Source organism: Sapajus apella, unplaced genomic scaffold, assembly GCF_009761245.1.
Source record: "Sapajus apella isolate SASKATOON/1434 unplaced genomic scaffold, GSC_monkey_1.0 scaffold15, whole genome shotgun sequence".
NCBI lineage: Eukaryota > Metazoa > Chordata > Mammalia > Primates > Cebidae > Sapajus > Sapajus apella.
In genome coordinates, this window is record NW_022436955.1 from 24,651,429 (window position 1) to 24,670,226 (window position 18,798).

The 18,798-nt window shown below is 48.8% G+C and overlaps 1 protein-coding gene across 1 annotated transcript in view; it reads left to right on the top strand.

Moving 5' to 3' along the window:
* BCO1 (beta-carotene oxygenase 1) overlaps positions 1–18,798 on the top strand; it is a 49,219-nt gene that overhangs the window by 16,486 nt on the left and 13,935 nt on the right. The window contains exons 4-7 of the mRNA XM_032284535.1: positions 1,905–2,052; positions 4,019–4,166; positions 7,399–7,622; positions 12,519–12,776. Coding sequence (XP_032140426.1) covers positions 1,905–2,052; positions 4,019–4,166; positions 7,399–7,622; positions 12,519–12,776 — 778 coding nt within the window. The remainder of the gene's footprint in view (positions 1–1,904; positions 2,053–4,018; positions 4,167–7,398; positions 7,623–12,518; positions 12,777–18,798) is intronic.

An 18,798-nucleotide genomic window follows, 5' to 3' on the forward strand; every position in this document is an offset into this window, starting at 1 on the left:
AAAAAAAAAAAAAAAAAGAAAAAGAAAAAGGAAGATGTAGAAAGAACATGTTATAAGCTGTACTTTGTGTGAAAAAGCAGGAAGAAATCTAGATTAAATTTTACTTGTGCATGCATAAAGAAACTAGGAAAGTTTATTTTATTTTTTTTTTATGTCTCTATTATTAAACACAATTACAGGCATACCCAGTTTTAGACTGCATTCTAGCCCGGGCAATAAAACAACACCCCTGTTCTCTCTCCCTCTTCCTCTTCCTCTTTCTTCCTTTCCTTTATTCTTTTTTTTTTTTTTTTTTTTTTTTTTTTTTTTTTTTAAAAAAAAAAAAAAAGAAGTTACTAAGGGAACATGCTGCATGCAGTCCATAACATATGGATTTGATCAGCAGAAAAAAATGTCTAAAACTTCTGCACATTAAAAAAAAAAAAAAAAAAAAAAGAGAAACTAGGAAAGGATGCCTACGGGACGTGGGGCAGATGAATGATGAGGAGGGGGAAATTTTTTGCTGAAATATTATATTTCATTTCATTTATGTATTTATTTTTTTGAGGTGGAGTTTGATTCTTATTGCCCAAGTAGGAGTGCAATGGTGCAATCTCAGTTCACCACAACCTCCACCTTCTGGGCTCAAGCAATTCTCCTGCCTCAGCCTCCCGAGTAGCTGGGATTACAGGTGCCCACCACCACACTAGGCTAATTTTTGTATTTTCAGTAGAAACTGGGTTTCACCATGTTGATCAGACTGGTCTTGAACTCATGACCTCAGGTGATTCACCCACCTCTGCCTCCGAAAGTGCTGGGATTTACAGGCATGAACCTCTGCACCTGGCCACTGCATACATTTTAAATTATCTGGGTTAGGATGCATATGAATGTGTTACATATCTGACATATTCCTGGCCAGGGAATCAGGCCTGCCATCAGTATTTTCCTTCTGAAACTCTTTAAACATAAAAGAGTTATGACAGAGTTGAAGGGTAGACTGGCCCAGAGATGGAAGCCTGCTTCTGTTTTCAGTCCTGAAGTCATCTCTCCCATTCCAGTATCCAGCTCTGGGGCTGGCTCAAGGCAAGCCCCGAAATCACATTTGCAAATAGGAGGTGCAGAGCAGGAGCCAGTGAGAAAGGAGGAGGAAGGAGCAAATGAATTTAAAACCACAGTACTTACCTGGTAGGGGAGATGCCATGATCACCAGTTTAAAACCACCTGGAGATCCTGGAACCAAACCTCCTTGTTGTTCCAGTATTCGTCAGCAGGAGGAGCACTCCCCAATTCACTGATCCCGGATTTGCCAATTTCACTCCCGTTAAACCCCCCTGGTTTTTCTTTCTTTCTGCTTAGAGTGTACCTTCTGATCAAATGAGCCATGTGTTGTTAACTCATAATTAGTTTGTTTTCCTTTTTAAATAAAAAACTAATTTCCTGGATAAAATGAGATAACCAGTGTGGACTCGCATTCCTGGCAAAGCAGATATTAGATGTGTTGTTAGGCTTGGGTAGCCGTTACGGGTTCATACGTGATCTCTGTAGAGCTGCTTTTTTTTTTTTTTTTCCTGCCGATAGCAGTCACAGCACCGCAGAGCTCCTTGACATACTTTGGAACAATATGTCTTGCTGGCTCTGATGTTGGAGACCTTTGGGTTTCGGGGAGCCCAGGAAGGATCAGCTGGTGACCATGGCATTCCAGCTGACTTATTTCTTAGCTGAGTCAAGGTGGGGGTGTCTTTGGTGAACTTGATACCTGAGTTATTCAAATTCCTCAGGTGACCCTTTGGGAACCAGTTGCTTTTTCTTTCTTAGTTGAAGTAAAGGATTTTTAAGTGGTAGGAAAATAAAGCCATCTAGGACAGACTTCTCTGGCTGGGTGGACACAGCTACTGACTCTGTCGATTTGCTTTTCTTCCCAGAGCTTTTTCCTATTTGACTCACACCATCCCCGATTTCACGGACAACTGCCTGATCAACATCATGAAGTGCGGAGAAGACTTCTATGCAACCTCAGAGACCAATTACATCAGGAAAATCAACCCACAGACTCTGGAAACCCTGGAGAAGGTATCGACACATATGTAACCAGCATTACTTCCTGACTCAAGAAAGGGAGAGTTGGGGACGCCCAGGGCGAGGCTACTCAGCCTGCAAGGAGCTCCCCAGAGGGCCCCCTCCTCTAATGCTGTTGGATCCCAAGCCCTAGCACCACACTTAGCACTAGGTGCTAGGCAGGGACTGTGTTGTTTTAATCTTCATGTCTGTATCCATTTCCTGGGGCTGCTGTAACCATGTCACACACAAAAGTTTTCTTAAAACAATAGAAATTGGCCGGGTGCAGTGGCTCACATCTTTCCCAGCACTTTGAGAGGCTGAGGCAGGCAAATCACCTGAGGTCAGGAGTTCAAGACCAGCCTGGCCAGCATGGTGAAACCCCATCCCTACTATAAATACAAAAAATTAGCTGGACACGATAGCACATGCCTGTAATCCCAGCCACTCGGGAGGCTGAGGCAGGAGAATCACCTGAACTCAAGAGCTGAAGGCTGCAATGAGCTGAGATCGCACCATTGCACTCCAGCCTGGGCATCAAGAACAAAACTCTATCTCAGAAAAAAATAAAAATAAAAAAATAACCAATAACAACAGAAATTGGCTGGGCGCAGTAGCCTACACCTGTAATCCCATCACTTTGGGAGGTCAAGGCGGGCTGATCCTGAGGTCAGGAGTTCGAGACCAGCCTGGCCAACATGGTGAAACCCCATCTCTACTAAAGATACAAAAAATTAGCTGGGCGTGGTCCCCGCCTGTAATCCCAGCCACTCTGGAGGCTGAGGCAGGAGAATTGCTTGAACCCAGGAGGCGGAGGTTGTGGTAAGCAGAGAACACACCACTGCACTCCAGCTTGGGTGACAGAGCAAGACTCCGTCGCAAAAAAAAAAAAAAAGATTGTTTCCAAGTAAAGTCACATTCGCAGGTACCCGGGGCAAGGACTTCAACCTATTTTTTTACAAGACAATTCAACCCATAAGTGTGTTTATAATTCTTGGCATCGAAGGAGTTCAGTGAGAATTTAAATGAATGACTGTTGTAACCCCTGGGATTCCCAGCAATTCTACCTTCTATTGACCTGAAGAGGGAGGCATTAGGCAAAAAGCTAGGACACAAAAACAAGTGCCCAGGCACATACCTTTCCTGGGACGAATCAAGTTGACATTTTGGTGAAAATCAATAGACCCATTTTCAATTTTCTCCAGCTGGCTGTTCAAAACTCCGATGTCTTTGCAATACGTTTTAACGATCTGTTAAAGAGATGCAGCTTTTCTTAGCTGTGAAATTATGTCCAGCTCTTTTTAAGCTAGATGGCATCAGTCCAACTGATGACGCTTTCCACAAGGCCACAGGGAGGAAATGCTGGGAGAGAATGGAGTTACGTGACTCTGGGGGGTAGGAAGGGCAGACGGTTGGTCTCCGGCCACTCCATTGTTCTGCAGCTGCAGACTCCAGAATGAGGGTCATCATTCAGCCTGTTCATCGAGCTTCACTTTGACCTGATGTTTTTGTAACCTCTCCATTCCCAGAATAATCCTATAAGAGAGGCCTGGAGATTTATGCTTCTGTACAATGCAAAAGGGCAGAATTTAAGCCAGAATGACAGAGCTGTGGCCAAGATTAGCTCAAAGGCTACCTCTCTGCCCAGGTCATTGCTCAGAGCTTTTTGCAGTGAGGAATCTTGTTTCCATGCTGAGGACGCCAACAGGGTCAGGCAGCAGGATTGGAATGATAGCCACAGAGGCACACCAGCTCCCTAACACCCCTGTAATCTGTTTGGTGTTGGAGCCCCTCACATCCCCATTTGAGGTTATATCAGATCACAAGAGTGAAAGTCTTCTTTAAAAGCAAATTCTGTATCATTTTCAGATCCAGAGATGTGCAAAAATATCCCTCATCTCTATAAACCTGGAATCAGTCAGGGTTTCAGAGGATTTCAACCTTTCTCCTTTAAAAAACCAGGTGGTATCATATCTTGCAGGTTGATTATTGTAAATATGTGGCGGTAAATCTGGCAACGTCACATCCCCATTATGACGAGGCCGGAAATGTTCTCAACATGGGCACATCCATTGTGGAAAAAGGGAAGACAAAATACGTGATTTTTAAGATCCCCGCCACAGTACCAGGTAGGCCATTCTGGGGAATAGAATTAAACACAAGCAGCCAAGGGCGGCTCCTTCTGAAGAGTTGTGTGTTTTTTGTTGATGACATAAGACTCAGTGTGGTACTTTCCCCTCTAGATTATTCAGATGACAGTGAACTCAGTACTTTCCTATAGGAGAAAAGTGGAGTTGCTGGGATTCCTCTTGGAAGAAGGAAATCCCTTTTCTAGTCTAATCTCCTTTTATTTAGGCTCCAGTTTATTATTTTATTGATTTATCCACCCATCTCCCATCCATCCATTCATGCATTATCTACTTACCATCCAAACATTAATTCACCCACCATCCATTGAGCTACCCATCCACCCATCCATCCAGCCACCCATTCACCATCCATCCATGCATCCACCCACCTACCCATCCACCCACCATGAATCCATTCATCCATCTGCCCATTCTCCCATCCATCCATCCACTTACCCAGCACCCAACCATCCATTGAGCCACCCACCTGTCCATACATCCATCATCCATCCATCTATCCACCATCCATCCACCCATCATCCATCCATCTACCCATCTACTAACCATCCATTCCCCCACCCAACATCTATCCATCCACTACCCATCCTTCCATCCACCATCTATCCATCCACCCATGATCTATCCATCCATGCACCCACCCACCCATCTATCAGTTCATTCATCCATCCGTTTTTTCAGCATCCTGACAAACTGTGGCATGGTTGTACCACCTACTTTCATTGCCAGCCCCTGCAGCCAGGGTTCCAGGGTTGTTCAGGGAACTCAGCCCTGCTGGGATCCATTCCAGATCCCCACCCTGTTCTCCACGCCTTCTGGACCTTCTCCATATGGAGCTGGGATCTTGGAGCCAAGCCCAGGCTGCCGCGATTGCATGATACTAAGGGGGAGGAAACAGGGGTTCTTAGTCCATGTTTGTGCAGGACCCTCCTGGGAACCACACCCAGCAGACTTAAACCTGTGAAGACAGCTGCACAGGACTCAGGATACAGTACAGACCTACAACAATCCTTCATCTGATCTTCAGGTTTAGAAAAAACAAGTTTTTGTCTGTGATCCTTGCTGCCCCCATATCCCCCACAGTCTTGTAGAACCCACTGAGCAAATTACCAGGCTCTGCCTGGAGTCGAGACTCCAAGGTCAGACAGTACCCTGAGTATACTTGTTAAATAGAACTCTCATTCATTAAGCCAGTAAAGGGATATAGGGGTCAAGCTTAGAATCCTAGACTGTCAGACCTGGGGCTTGTCTAGGAATTTGAGTTTGCCACTTTGTATTACAGAGGAGGACTGTGAGGCTCAGGGGATCAGGTGACACACCCCAGTCACACAGCTCCCAGGAGTGACTGACATCCTGCCAGCAGCGATCCTCGGGCCACCTGCTCCATGGTGGCGGTGGCATGAGGACTCATGCCCCATCCTGCCCCTCCCAGGCCACGGTGCTTTTTGTTTCAGTTTGCATTGTGTTCCATTTGTTTTATAAAGCAAAGAACTATCCCAGAACCCCACAGCATCCCTCCCACAAGCCAGCTGTTTACAGTGTACACAGGTGGCCACAGAGAGGTGGAGAAGTTTGCAGATAACTCATTATAAGCAAGCCCCAGGCCTGGGTGGGGAGGCCTTTTGGCCAGTGAGTGACTCATGCTTGCAGAGGAATAAGAAAACTGAACAGGTACTGAGCACCTTCCGTGTTTGGGTGCAGGCCGAGGCACTTGGATGGCTGCTTTATTTTATTCTGTTCTGTACCTTCACTCTATGAGGGAGGCTAAGGGGTCTGTGTTTTCTTGGCTTAACCCTGTGACTGACCATGATAATAGTCCATTCTACTAAGCCTTAGTTTTCCGTCTATAAAATGGCCATCCTACGGCCTAGCTTGACTGTCTATATATAAAAGCCCCTCATCACGGCTGGGCACAGTGGCTCACACCTGTAATCCCAGCAGTTTGGGAGGCCAAGGTGGGTGGATCACAAGGTCAGGAGTTCAAGACCAGCCTGACCAACATGGTGAAACCCCATCTCTACTAAAATACAAAAATTAGCCCGGCGTGGTGGCATGTGACTGTAATCCCAGCTACTCAGGAGGCTGGGGCAGGAGAATCACTTGAACCTAGGAGGCAGAGGTTGCAGTGAGCTGAGATTGCTCCACTTCACTCCAACCTGGGCAACAGAGCAAGACTCCATCGCGGGGAAAAAAAAAAAAAAAAAACTCATCACAATAGGTACTTAGTCCCATGCCCAGGTGTTTTAGAATGGGCACTATCAAGAGAAATTTGTGGAAACCCTATGAACATACATGTCAAATGATCATTCTCAGCAACACGGCAAAAGCTTAGGCCTGGGAAACTTACCCATCACCTGGGAGCTTCATAGAAATGCAGAATCTGAGACCCCACCCCAGCAGAGTCAAACCCCACAATATGTCAGGATCCCCAGATGATTCCTAAGCACATTACAGTTTGGGATGTACTGCTCCAGAGGAGAGGTCAGGAAAAAGGCCAGATCATAAATATTTAAGGCTCTGAGGACCATATGGCCTCTGTCACAACTCAGCTCTGTCTCTGGAGCTCAAAAGTAGCTATAGACATGCCCAAAGGAGTCTGCATGCCATGTACCAAATAAAACTTTGTTCACAGGCCGGGCGTGACGGCTCAGACCTGTAATCTCAGCACTTTGGGAAGTCAAGGTGGGTGGATCATCTGAGGTCAGGAGTTCAAGACCAGCCTGGCCAACATGGCAAAACCCCTTCTCCACTAAAAATACAAAAATTAGCTGGGTCTGGTCGTGTGAACCTGTAATACCAGCTACTCTAGAGGCTGAGGCAGGAGAATCGCTTGAACTCAAGAGGTGGAGGTTGCAAAGAGCTGAGATTTCACCACCACACGCCAGCCTGGGCAACAGAGTGAGTCTCCAACTCAAACAAACATACGGATGGAGGCAGGAGTCAGCCCCCAGGCTGTAGTTGAAGACCCCTGACTTGGAGGCCTCCCTCTGGGTTCAGTGGTTTTCAGACTGTAGATGGGATAGGTGCTGAGTGGAAGTTCTCAGCCTGGCCCCTGCAACAGCCACAGCTGCAACCGCGTTCCCTGTCTACACGTTGCTGCTTAATTTAAGGGTTCTTTTCAGCCATCAAGTCAATTTGTAAGTGACGGTGGTGTGGTCTTGGGGGGCCGGCCAGGTCCTGCACAATTCCTGAGGCTTGCTTTTCATCTTGCTAGAGGGCAAGAAGAAGGGGAAGAGCTCCTGGAAGCACACGGAGGTGTTCTGCTCCATCCCGTCCCGCTCCCTGCTCTCCCCAAGCTACTACCACAGCTTTGGTGTCACCGAGAACTACGTCATCTTCCTTGAGCAGCCTTTCAGGTTGGATATTCTCAAGATGGCAACCGCGTACATCCGGGGAGTGAACTGGGCCTCCTGCCTGGCTTTCCACAGGGAGGAGAAGGTGAGGCCTGGCTGGACTCCAACCCAGTGGGTGCTGGCTACCCGTGGAGGGAGGCCTGCGTGCAAGAGGGTGGAGGTTAAGGGAAGGAAGTGGCATGGAAGAGGGAGGAGGGTACCAGAGGCATCTGCCCACCTTCCCAAGCATTCTGGTCCTTCAAAATGGCCCCCAGGCCTTTGTACCCCCACGGCAATGAGTCATCAGATGCAGACTGTCCAGGCAAGGGGGGCCACCTTGGGCAACCGTGGAAGCCTTGGCAGTCCCCACATGCCCAGCAGCAAAAGGAGTGAGTCCCCAGTCCTGATGGAGAACTGAGCTCCTTCCAGCCGCCGCCCTGCTGTCAAGACCCCTTCAGCATGTCTGCTCCCAGCATGTAACGTTGGGGCGTTAGGTGCCGGAGGTTTAGACATTGTAATGGCAGCATTTTCCACCAGACGATTCAATAGAAACCCCTCCTTCCATTCAGGCACACCTGAGTGCTCAAAGTATGTATATATGTGTTACATGCTTGTATACGCATGTATGCATGTATATGTGTACACGTACATATGCATGTATGTGCATATGTGTGTGAATGTGTACGTATGCATGTGTGTATGTATTTGGTATTTATTTGTTGGGTTTGTGTGTGTGTGTGTGTACAGGGGACTGTTGTTTTTGTGGTATTATCACAGCTCACTGCAGCCTCAAGCTCCTAGGCTCAGAAGATCCTCCCACCTCAACCCCTCAAGTAGCTGGGACCACAGGCGCATGCCGCTATGCCTGGCTAATATTTTGTTTTTCTGTAGAGATTGGGGTCTTGCTATGTTGCCCAGACTAGCTTCAAACTCTGGGCTCAAGTGATCCTCCTGCCTTGCCCTTCCAAAGTGTTGGGATTACAGGCGTGAGCCACTGCACCTGGTCTTTTCTTTTTTTTTTTTTTTTTTTTAATGTTGTTACTTCACTTTTGAAAAATATCCAGTAGTTCTCAGTGTTACCTATTCAAAGAATATACAAGTATAGAAAGCCATAAACACAATCCTCCCCAACTCACTTTTCCCCGACTCTCCTCTGCTTCCCATCCACCCCCGTGTGGGAAGGAACCAACCGCTACCCGCTGACCTCTTCTACCCCACCTTCTCTGCCTTCATGTGCACTTTTAGGTTTTCTTTCTTTCTTTTTTTTTGAGACAGAGTCCCACCTTATCACCCAGGTTGGAGTGTAGTGGTGCAGTGTCGGTTCACTGCAACCTCCACCTTCTGGGTTCAAGGTAGGATCCTCCCTCAGCCTCCTGAGTAGCTGGGATTACAGGCATGCACCACTATGCCTGGCAATTTTTTTTTTTTTTTTTTTTGAGACAGAGTTTTGCTCTTATTGCCCAGGCTAGAGCACAGTGGTACAATCTCAGCTCACTGCAACCTCAGCCTCCTGGGTTCAAGCAGTTCTCCTGCCTCAGCCTCCAGAGTAACTGGGATTACAGGCATGCAGCACCATGCCTGACTAATTTTTGCATTTTTAGTAGAGACAGGGTTTCACCATATTGGTCACACAGGTCTCAAACTCCTGACCTTAGGTGATCCACCTGCCTCGGCTTCCCAAAGTGCTGGGATTATGGGCTTGAGCCACCTCCCCCAGCCTGATTTTTATGTTTTTGGTAGAGGTGGGGTTTCACCATGTTGGCCAGGCTGGTCTCAAACTCCTGGCCTCAAGTGATCTGCCCACCTCGGCCTCCCAAAGTGCTGGGATTCCAGGAGTGAGCCACTGTACCCTGCCCTTCATGTGCACTTTTATATACATATCCACACATTTGTTCCCCTGGCCTCTCTCTTTCAGGCCTCTCCTCTCTTCTCAGGACAAAGAGTGAGGTGGTTAAGAGAACAAAGGAGTGAGGGGGCAGGTGAGGTCCCTCTTTGGCTCAGGCCCTTCTAGAGGGCTCTCATCTTCCCCAGGATAAGATCCAAAGGCTTCCCTCACCAACGTCTGTCCCACACGCCCTCATCCTGACCACTTGCTCCCTGTTCCCTCCACACCTCTTCCTGGATCACAAACTGGCCAAACACACTCTGGCCTCAGAGCGTTTGCATTTGCTGCCCCTGCCACCTGGAATGATGCTCTCCCCTACCCTATAGCTTCCTCCCCAGCTGATCTAGTTTTAGTTCAGTGCCCGGGTCTCCCAGCCTTCATTGCCAGTCCTGTCAGTGATAGAGCCCGCCCCAGGATTTCCCCGCCTCCATCATGCCTCACATCTTATCTGTTGGATACTTGTTTTTGACTTTGCCTCCAGTAGCATGTAAGCTCCATAAAAGTAGGGGCTTGGAATTATTTGTCCCTCTGGTTCCTAAAGAAATAGCCAGGCATGGTGGCTCATGCCTGTAATCCCAGCACTTTGGGAGGCTGAGGCAGGTGGATCACCTAAGGTCAGGAGTTCGAAACCAGCCTGGCCAACATGGTGAAACCCTGTCTCTACTCAAAATACAAAAATTAGCCAGGCATGGTGGCAGGCATCTGTAATCCCAGCTACTTGGGAGGCTGAGGCATGAGACTCTCTTGAACCTGGGAGGTGGAGGTTGCTGTGAGCTGAGATCATGCCCCTGCACTCCAGCCTGGGTGTCAGAGTGAGACTTTGTCTTGGGAAAAAAAAAAAGAAGGAAAGGCACAGTGGCTCACACCTGTAATCCCAGCACTTTGGGAGGCTAAGGCAGGCAGATCACTTGAGGTTGGGAGTTTGAGACCAGCCTGACCAAAACCCCATCTCTACCAAAAATATAAAATTAGCCATGCGTGGTGGTGCATGCCTGTAATCCCAGCTACTTTGGAGGCTGAGGCAGGAGAATTGCTTGAACTTGGGAGGTGGGGGGTACAGTGAGCCAAGATGGCGCCATTGCACTCCAGCCTGGGCAACAAGAGTGAAACTCAGTCTCAAAAAAACATAAATGTCTGATGATCGTAGGCCCTCAATAAATATTTGTGGAATGCATGTGTAGGGCCTGCCAGTCGTCAGCTGAAATTGAGTTTGCTCTGCAGCAGTTTCCCCAAATATCATGGGGGCTTCTTCCAGGCAGTAGCTATGGGGCCCTCTAAGCCGCCAAACTGCATCCCCTGGTCCCCGGAGAGTCCCATGTGTCCAGTTACAGCCTGCAGTGGCAGGGCGATGGCCTGGGAAAGCCTGTGCCATGCATCTGGAAGAGAACTTTCTGCAAAGTCCACGTGGCTGGCCCAGGCATAAGGGTCAGGGGCTGAAAAGGCCCCAAACCATCACCCCTGTTTTCACCTCTCCATCCTGACCTCCAGCACCACACCATCAAAGCCTTCTTCCTCTGCACCCTCTTGCTCTGAACACCCGAAGCTTCATTCTGGGGAGGGGGAAGGTGGGAAACTTGACCACAGGAGGGGGCAAGAGAGCAGCGTGGGGCAGGCCTCCCTTCCTTTCAGAAGCGGGCGTGGCTAGACCAGAGCGCCCGAAAGCAAAGAAACACCCCCTCCTTCCGATTAGGCAAATTGGGCTGTAGATAAGGCGAACTCTAGAGCCTAATAAGCTGACCCTCCCTATGTGCTCGTTAGCTGGAGCCGGGGCCACCGCACCGGCAGCCCTCTGGGACAAACAGGGTTGCTGTGACAAGGGCCTCTTGGAAAACCAGAAAAAAACAGAAGTCTCTCTAGTGGAGACCAGAGGAGGAGACCCAAGAGGGTTAGGGTGGGGTTAGGATTTTAGAGGCGTCAGTCCTCCTTCCCCCCTTCTCCTCCCCCCCCCCCTCCTCCTCCACCCTCCCCCCTCCTCCCCTTCCTCCCCCTCCTCCCCTTCCTTCCCCTCCTCCCCTTCCTCCCCCTCCTCCCCCTCTCCCCTCCCCCTCCTCCCCCTCTCCCCTCCCCCTCCTCCTCTTTCTTCTTTCTTCTTTCTTCTTTCTTCTTCTCCTTCTCCTTCTCCTTCTCCTTCTTCAGATGGAGTTTCGCTCTTGTCACCCAGGCTGGAGTGTGATGGCACGATCTTGGCCCACTGCAACCTCCATCACCCAGGTTCAAGAGATTCTCCTGCCTCAGCCTCGCGTGTAGCTGGGATTACAGGCACACGCCACCTCGCCTGGCTAATGTTTCATATTTTTAATAGAGAGAGGGTTGCGCCATGTTGGCCAGGCTAGTCTCGAACTCCCGGCCTCAAGTGATCTGCCTACCTTGGCTTCCTAAACTGCTGGAATGACAAGTGTGAGCCACTGTGCCCTGCTGAGGCTCCAGTCTTAGATGGAGCCTGGTACCTGGCAGATTCTCCCCAACTTGGTTATCTCCAGAGAGCTGGGATGTCAGCACAATGGAATAAGCAAACCGTGTACACTGGGAGTCTCTCCAAATACTGTCCTCCTAGTGACTGCAGAGACCCTGGCAGCAATTCGTCCCTCCTCTCCATCTTAAAGATATATTTGTGGAGCCAGGTGTAGTGGCTCAAGCCTGTAATCCCAGCACTTTGGGAGGCTGAGGCAGGTGAATTGCCTGAGCTCAGGAGTTCCAGACCACCCTGGGCAACACGGTGAAACCCTTTCTCTACTAAAATACAAAAAACTAGCTGGGTGTGGTCATGGGCACCTGTTATCTCAGCTACTTGGGAGGCTGAGGCAGGAGAATCACTTGGACCTGGGAGGGAGAGGTTGAAGGGAGCCGAGATCAAACCACTGTACTCCAGCCTGGTGACAGAACAAGACTCCGTCCTCCACACCCACCCCCAAAAAGACCTACGGAAATACAATAAACAGCTCTCATTTTGGGGGGCACTTTTGCCTGTCTGGTTTTGTGGAGCAGACACAGAATGCAGAACGGGGATACAGTCCTGAGCCTACTGCCTAGTGAGGCTATGTTCTGTTCAGCCCCCAGATGCCACAGTGCCAGCCTGAGAGAGGGCGAGCTGACCCCTGGGGGTGTGTCCTTTTTCAGACTTATATCCACATCGTCGACCAAAGGACCAGGCAGCCTGTGCAGACCAAGCTTTACACAGACCCCATGGTGGTCTTCCATCACGTCAATGCCTACGAAGAGGATGGCTGCATTGTGTTTGACGTCATCGCCTACGAGGACAGCAGTCTCTATCAGCTCTTCTACCTGGCCAACCTGAACCAGGACTTCAAGGAGAACGCCAAGCTCACCTCGGTCCCCACCCTCAGGAGGTTTGCCGTGCCCCTCCATGTGGACAAGGTAATGGCTTCCAAGGAGGTTCCCTTTTCTAGAGAGAGGTGGCCCCAGGTGGGAAGTCACTTTGGCTCTTATTTGATTGACATTGAAATGCAAAATGAACAGTCCTTGAGAAAAAAAAAAAAAAGTGTTCATTGTTTTTCCCAAAATAGTACTGATTCATAATAAAAACTTTAGAAAACATGGATAAGTGAAAAGAAAAAAAAATCCCTATAAACTCACTACCCAAGATGATCGTGGTGGATATATGTGTGTGTCTCCTAGTCTCTCTCTCTGTCTCTGTGTGTGCATGTGTGTGTGTATAAAAATCTTCATTTTAAACTTACTGTACATAATGTTTTTTTAAATAGAGACGGGGTTTCACCATGTTGGTCAGACTGGTTTCAAACGCCTGACCTCAGGTAGTCCACCTGCCTCAGCCTCCCAAAGTGCTGGGATTACAGGCGTGAGCCACTGCACCCAGCCATTGTACACAATTTTTAACAGCTTTATTGAGATGTAATTGACATAGCATACAAACTGCCCTTTTATTTATTTATTTATTTATTGTGACAGGGTCTCACTCTGTCATGCAGGCTGGTGTGCAGTGGCATGATCTAAGCTAACTGCAACCCCCCAACCCCAACCACCACCACCTTCTGGGCTCAAGTGATTCTCCTGCCTCAGCCTCCTGAGTAGCTGGGATTAGAGGCACCTGCCACCATACCTGGCTAATTTTTGTATTTTTAGTAGAGAAGGGGTTTTGCTATTTTGGCCAGGCTAGTCTTGAGCTCCTGACCTCAGGTGATCTACCCACCTTGGCCTCCCAAAGTGCTGGGATTACAGGGATGAACTACCACACCCAGCCTAATTTGCCCATTTAAAGTGTTCGATGGCCTTTGGTATATTTTCACATTTGTACATCTGCCACCACAATCAATTTTAGAACATTTTCATCACCTCCAAAACACACCCCACGCTCCTTAGCCATCACCTCCTAGTCCTCCCCTCCCCCGTCCCAGGCAGACCCCCATCTGCTGCCTGTCTCTGTGGACTCGCCCTTCCTAGTCATCCCGTATAAATGGAGTCTTTCAATAGGTGGGCCTTTGTGTCTGGCTTCCTTCACATAGCACAGCGTTGTCAAGGCTCGTCTGTGTTGCAGTCTGGGTCTGTGCTGCTTTTACTGTTGTTGCTGTTACTGCTTTTTGCTGGTTTGTTTTGAGGCCGTGTCTAGCTGCGCCGTCCAGGCTGGAGCGCAGTGGTGTAATCTTAGCTCACTGCAACCTCTGCCTCCCAGATTCAAGCAATTCTTGTGCCTCAGCCCTCCCGAGTAGCTAGGGTTACCAGTGTGCTCCACCACACATGGCTGATTTTTGTATTTTTAGTAGAGATGGGGTTTCGCCATGTTGCCCAGGCTGGTCTCAGTTTCCTGAGCTCAGGCAGTCTGCCTGCCTCTGTCTCCCAGAGTGCTGGGATTACAGGCATGAGCCACCATGTCCGGCCAGTACTTCATTTCTTTTTATGGCTGAATAGGTATATAGTATCTTACAGACTGCTTTTCTACCTATTTCTATATCAAAACATCTCTCTGTGATGTTAAATATTCTTTGAAACATCTTTTTAAATATTTGCCTAATTGTTCATGGCAGGGCTTCATCACCATTGGCTTACACTGTTCCCTGATGTTGAAAAGCTCCATTCTTGCACTAAGAATGACCACCAGCCAGACATTATCCCCAATTAGGGTGATGTGGCCAAGGCTCTGGACTTGACTTAGGGAGGCTTACAAAGGCTTCTGGCTGCAGAACTCACTGACTTCATGACTTAATTAACTTAAATGAAACCAAATTCAATTAAATGTTGATGGCTGACATTGACTAAATGCATGTTATATGCCAGGTACTTTGCTAAGCATTTTGTTTTTCTTACCTCACTTAATGATCAAAACAACCTGTGGGAAATGTTCCTGTAGAAGCCTCATTTTACAGATGGACAAACTGAAGCTCAGAGAAGTCAAGAAATATGCTCAAGGTCACACAGCTTAGAGAGGCAAAGCCAAGGCCGGAACCTGCCCCAGTCTGTCTCTAAACTCCCTTTTTATTTTATTTTATTTTACTTTATTTTATTTATTTATTTATTTATTTTGAAATGGAGTCTCGGTCTGTCACCCAGGCTGGAGTGCAGTGGTTTAATCTCGGCTTACTGCATCCTCTGCCTCCTGGATTCAAGCAATTCTCCTGTCTCAGCCTCCCAAGAATCTGGGATTACAGGCACGTGCCAGGATGCCCAGCTAGTTTTTTGTTTGTTTGTTTGTATTTTTAGTAGAGATGGGATTTTACCATGTTGGGCAGCCTAGCCTGGAACTCCTGACCTCCGGTTATCCAGCTTCCCAAAGTGCTCAGATTACAGGCATGAGCCACTGCAGCCAGCCCTAAACCCCTGTTTGTAACTAGGGAGGAGTAGTTAAAAAGTATGCAAAGTAGTAAAAAGTATACAAATTGTGCAAAGGAAGGAGTAGTTACAAATTATTCTCTATTCTGCTGTTCTCCCCAGTAGCCCTAACTCCTAGGAAAGAGCCTCAGAGTAACCAGGAGGGAGTTGTTACAAAGTATACAAGGTAAACTAATCAGTTACAAAGGAGTGGTAACAAACTATTCTCTATTCTGCTCTCCTCAGTAGCCCTAGCTCCTAGGAAAGAGCCTCAGATGGGCCACACTTGGGGCTCCACAGGCTTGGCAGATGGTCCCTCAGTGTCCAGGCAGCCTTCTCCCACCCTCACCACCCAGTTTCCCAGTGCGGGAATTCAGCCACAGTCCCAGCCACAAGGCAGAGGAGCTGGCGTTTGAACCTAGGTTGTCTGACTCCGGAGCCGGGGTCCTCTCCCATCTCTCCAGCATTTTCCCACCCATGGTCATTTGTGTATCTCTGCCACGGTTTTTACCATATTTTATATCACCTCTACTTAACATTTAAAATCCTTGTTTTTTGTTTGTTTGTTTGTTTTGTTTCAATCAATTCACTCTCTACTTAACTCATTTGAAAGGAAACACATCACCACCCAGTGGAAAGCTGGCAATGCTCACTGCCCTCAGAGAAGACAAGCATGAAGAGATAATAGAAATAAAGCAGAGGTCTTGTGCTCCAGCCAGAGTGCTGTGGATTGCCAAGACCTGATCTCTCTGTGAAAAAGCAAAGTTTTTAAAGTATTAGGCATTAAAAATGTTGTGGCACCTCACTGACACTCCCCTTGACCTAGTCAGAATGACTGGAAGAGAATAAGGCATTGAATTTCTCCCCCATGTGACTCAGGGCTATTGGATGAAGAGCCATGTCCCATGAAATCAGCACACCAGCCCTGGGCCCCTGCACTCCTTGCTCCTAGAAGCACCACAGTGCAGCCCCTCGGACTGTCTCCTGGTTCCAGGAAGTACTGAGGGGGTGACAAGACGCAGAGGTAGCAAGTCACAAGGCTGACCTCAGCCCAGGAATGGTACACAGAGAGGAACACACTCCCTCCCACTGCGACACCTTGCTAGGTTTTATAACCTTTTATCACCCCTGAGAATGGTTTGCTTCCTTGGAACCAAGCTAAGGATGTTAGCTTGTTTATCTTTAAAAGCCATCACGTGGTCAGGAACAGTGGTTCCCACCTGCAATCCCAACACTTTGAGAGGTGCAGGTGGGTGATCACCTGAGGCCAGGAGTTCAAGACCAGCCTGGCCAACATGGTGAAACCCCATCTCGACTAAAAACGCAAAAATTAGCTGGGCGTGGTGGCAGCTGCATATAATCTTAGCTACTTGGGAGGCTGAGGCAGGAGAATCCCTTGAACCCAGGAGATGGAGGCTACAGTGAGCCGAGTTCGTACCAGTGCGTCCAGGCTAGGCGAGACAGAGCAAGACTCCATCTAAAAATAATATAAAATAAATAGGATAAAATAAAGCAGTCGTGTGAACCATCTGCTGCTTTGAAACTAGCAAAGGAGAGCAAGCCCTGGGCTGAATTGCTCTGGCCATGCTTTTTAATTGCTACTTATTGTCCCTTAAACATGTCTTCTTCTAGCACTTTCAAGTGGCGTATTGAAATCAAAAAGTCAGACAAGCAGACAGGGCCTTACATGCCCAGATCCCGTGGCTCTGGCTCCATCCCATGCAAATGTTTATCGGAGAAGTAACCTCAGGGAGATGCTGGCCTTACTCAGATGCCCTCTGGGCCTGAGGCCTTTGTGACATTGCTGTCCCCTGTGCCTGCAACCCTGTCCTCCTGGGCTGATACTCCTGCTCCACTGGCTGCCTGCATGTTGGGATCCCCATAGAGATCCCTGAGACCCCCGTGTCTGGGCCTTGGCTTCAGCCCAGACCATGGAAGCCAGCAGCTCCAGCGGTGGAGCCCAGGCCCAGGTGTGGTGTAGACCCTCCCACCCCCACCCCCCGATTCTGCTGTGCAGTTGTGGGAGAGAACGTCTGAGGTTGGGGCTCAGCAGCATGACCCGGCAGGTGAGTCCGTATCCTCCAATGGTGCCTTGTAGCTCTTTCTCAACATTTATCTCAAGTGTAAGTAACTTGTTCATTTCCCTCTTCCTGTTCAAGCCTAAGTTCTGAGAGGACAGGACTCTGTCTCATCAGCAGTTCATCTGCTGCACTCAGAGGGTGCTCTTAAATATTTGAAATGAATGAATGAATGATGAATACATGAAAAATGTGAAACAAGGTCTTTAAAGGGCACAGGATCTTCCTTTAGCCTTTGGAACCCGTCCCAAGTGAAAAGTGCTTCCCACATAGACAGGCAATAGCAAATTCTATTTAAAAGGCCAGGAGGTCCCGAGTGTCCCAGATTCTCTTGCTCTGGGGCCGGCTGGGGTCAGAGGAAGTTGGGGCCAGCAGGGCCTCTGGGCACCGCAGGCCTGTTTATGCAGGGCAATGCGGGGGTGCCTGAGGCAGGGCTCAGCATGGGCAGGGAACGACTGGGAGGGGTGTGAGCAGGGGCGGGTCTTCTGGACCTCAGCCCTGCCCTGGTCCTTAAGGGCACCATGGGAGGCCCTAGGTTTGTGTGCACCCATGCCTAAGGGGCATTCACAGGAGGGAGCACTTCGGATCGGTAAGGAGTGGCTTTGACAGCTGGATCATTGGCTTTGGTTTCTGTCTCCAAATGCACAAGTGCAGACACTCAAATAAGAGAAGCCACCATTCATGGAGGACTGGCTAGGTGCCAGGCTCTGTGTTCAATGCCTTTTCTGCTCTTAGACCCTGGCAAGAGGGGCCCCTGATCTGGGTTTGGCACCTTGGAGGACTGTGGTCTGGCCTTGCTTTCTCTAGCAGGGCCCCTAGTCCACAGGGTGAGTTCACAGGGCCAAGGCATTCTGCCTACCCAGAGGGGCGTCCCCACCCTCACCCCAACCTTCTGGACACGTGGGGTACCGGAAGCCCCTGAAGGGCCCAGGCTTGCTTCCAGTATCTGTCTTCCTAAAAGACTGTGCCACTGTGCTGTCCCCACCGCAGGCCCAAAGGGTAGACAGGGCTGCCTGTTGGCTTGGTTGTGCTGGCTGGGGCATCCACATAGTTAGGGACGGAGCCTGGGATGAGGCAGGGAAGAGCCAAGCCCCAGAGACTGCCTTATTCCAGCTCATAGCTCCAAGGAGTCCTGGGTTCTAAATTCACAGTCATCCTTTCAGACCAGCACAGTGCATTGCTGGAACATTCTGTCTGTCTAGCATGGTAACTACTAGCCACAAGTGTTATTGTACACTTGAAATGTGGCTGGCACAGCTAAGAAACTGAATTTTTAATTTTACTTTAGGTTATTTTAAAATTAAAATGAAGGCTGGGCACAGTGGCTCATGCCTGTAATCCCAGCACTTTGGGAGGCCAAGACAGGTGGATCACCTAAGGTGAGGAGTTCAAGACCAGCCTAGCCAACATGATGAAATCCTGTCTCTACTAAAAATACAAAAATTAACCAGGCATGGTGGCACATGCCTGTAATCTCAGCTACTCAGGAGGCTGAGGCAGGGGAATTGCTTGAACCCGGGAGGTGGAGGTTGCAGTGA